General features: G+C 60.3%; 1 protein-coding gene across 1 annotated transcript in view; it reads left to right on the forward strand.

Annotated features, from left to right (window-relative positions):
• The window catches only part of PKDCC (protein kinase domain containing, cytoplasmic), a 42893-nt gene that overhangs the window by 2017 nt on the left and 40136 nt on the right, over window positions 1-740 (forward strand). Inside the window, exon 2 of the mRNA XM_009279634.1 lies at window positions 212-344. Coding sequence (XP_009277909.1) covers window positions 212-344 — 133 coding nt within the window. The remainder of the gene's footprint in view (window positions 1-211; window positions 345-740) is intronic.

Genomic DNA, 740 nt, shown 5'->3' on the forward strand with positions numbered 1-740 from the left:
GCCTGTGAGAAATATTCCGCTGAGATCACACCGCTTGCTGGTAACGTTTCCAGCGCCTCCTCCTTTCTCGGCTTGCACAACCGCTCCGACTTTATTCTGGCCCTATCTGCGCAGTAATAGAGAGTGTTGGCTAACATCAACCAAGCCATAAATCCAGCCGAGCGTGCACGTTTGAAGCGCTCACGGGCAAATCGCCGTGATTCCCCCGGAGGGCGCGCAGGACGGCGGGCTGCGCGCCTGCTGCGCGCCTGCTGCGCGGCGGGCGCTTGGCTCGGGAAACGGGCGCTGGCGGACCCCTCCGCGGTGACTTGATCCGCAATGTGCGATGTAAGATGACGGACTGGGTAATATTGCACGGTGTCTCCCCGGGAGCCCTCTGCCCTGCCGGGGGGAGGCCCGCTACCTTCAGATCTCCCAAACCTACCGCGGGAAGGCAATCCGAGCCTCCCGCCGCCTGCGGGGGTCGGGGGGATCCCACTCAAAACAGGGAGGGCTGCAGGTGTCCCAACAGCTTTGGAAACGCATTTTATGTCGTTATGAACCCGCTTACTTTGCAAAAAATTATCCCGGCCTGCAACCTTGTCCTCCCCTACACCCGTGAAATCCCACTGAGCGCAGCAGGAACAGGGGCTGGCTCGGGAGATCTGCGACGAAGCTGCTCTGGCACGGCTGAAAGGTAAAAAACCCGCTGCTCCCTCTAGATAAGAACAGAAACTATTGGGGGGGGGGGGAAAACCCCA

This window comes from Aptenodytes forsteri, unplaced genomic scaffold (genome assembly GCF_000699145.1).
Source record: "Aptenodytes forsteri isolate BGI_AS27 unplaced genomic scaffold, ASM69914v1 Scaffold195, whole genome shotgun sequence".
Classification (NCBI taxonomy): Eukaryota; Metazoa; Chordata; class Aves; order Sphenisciformes; family Spheniscidae; genus Aptenodytes; species Aptenodytes forsteri.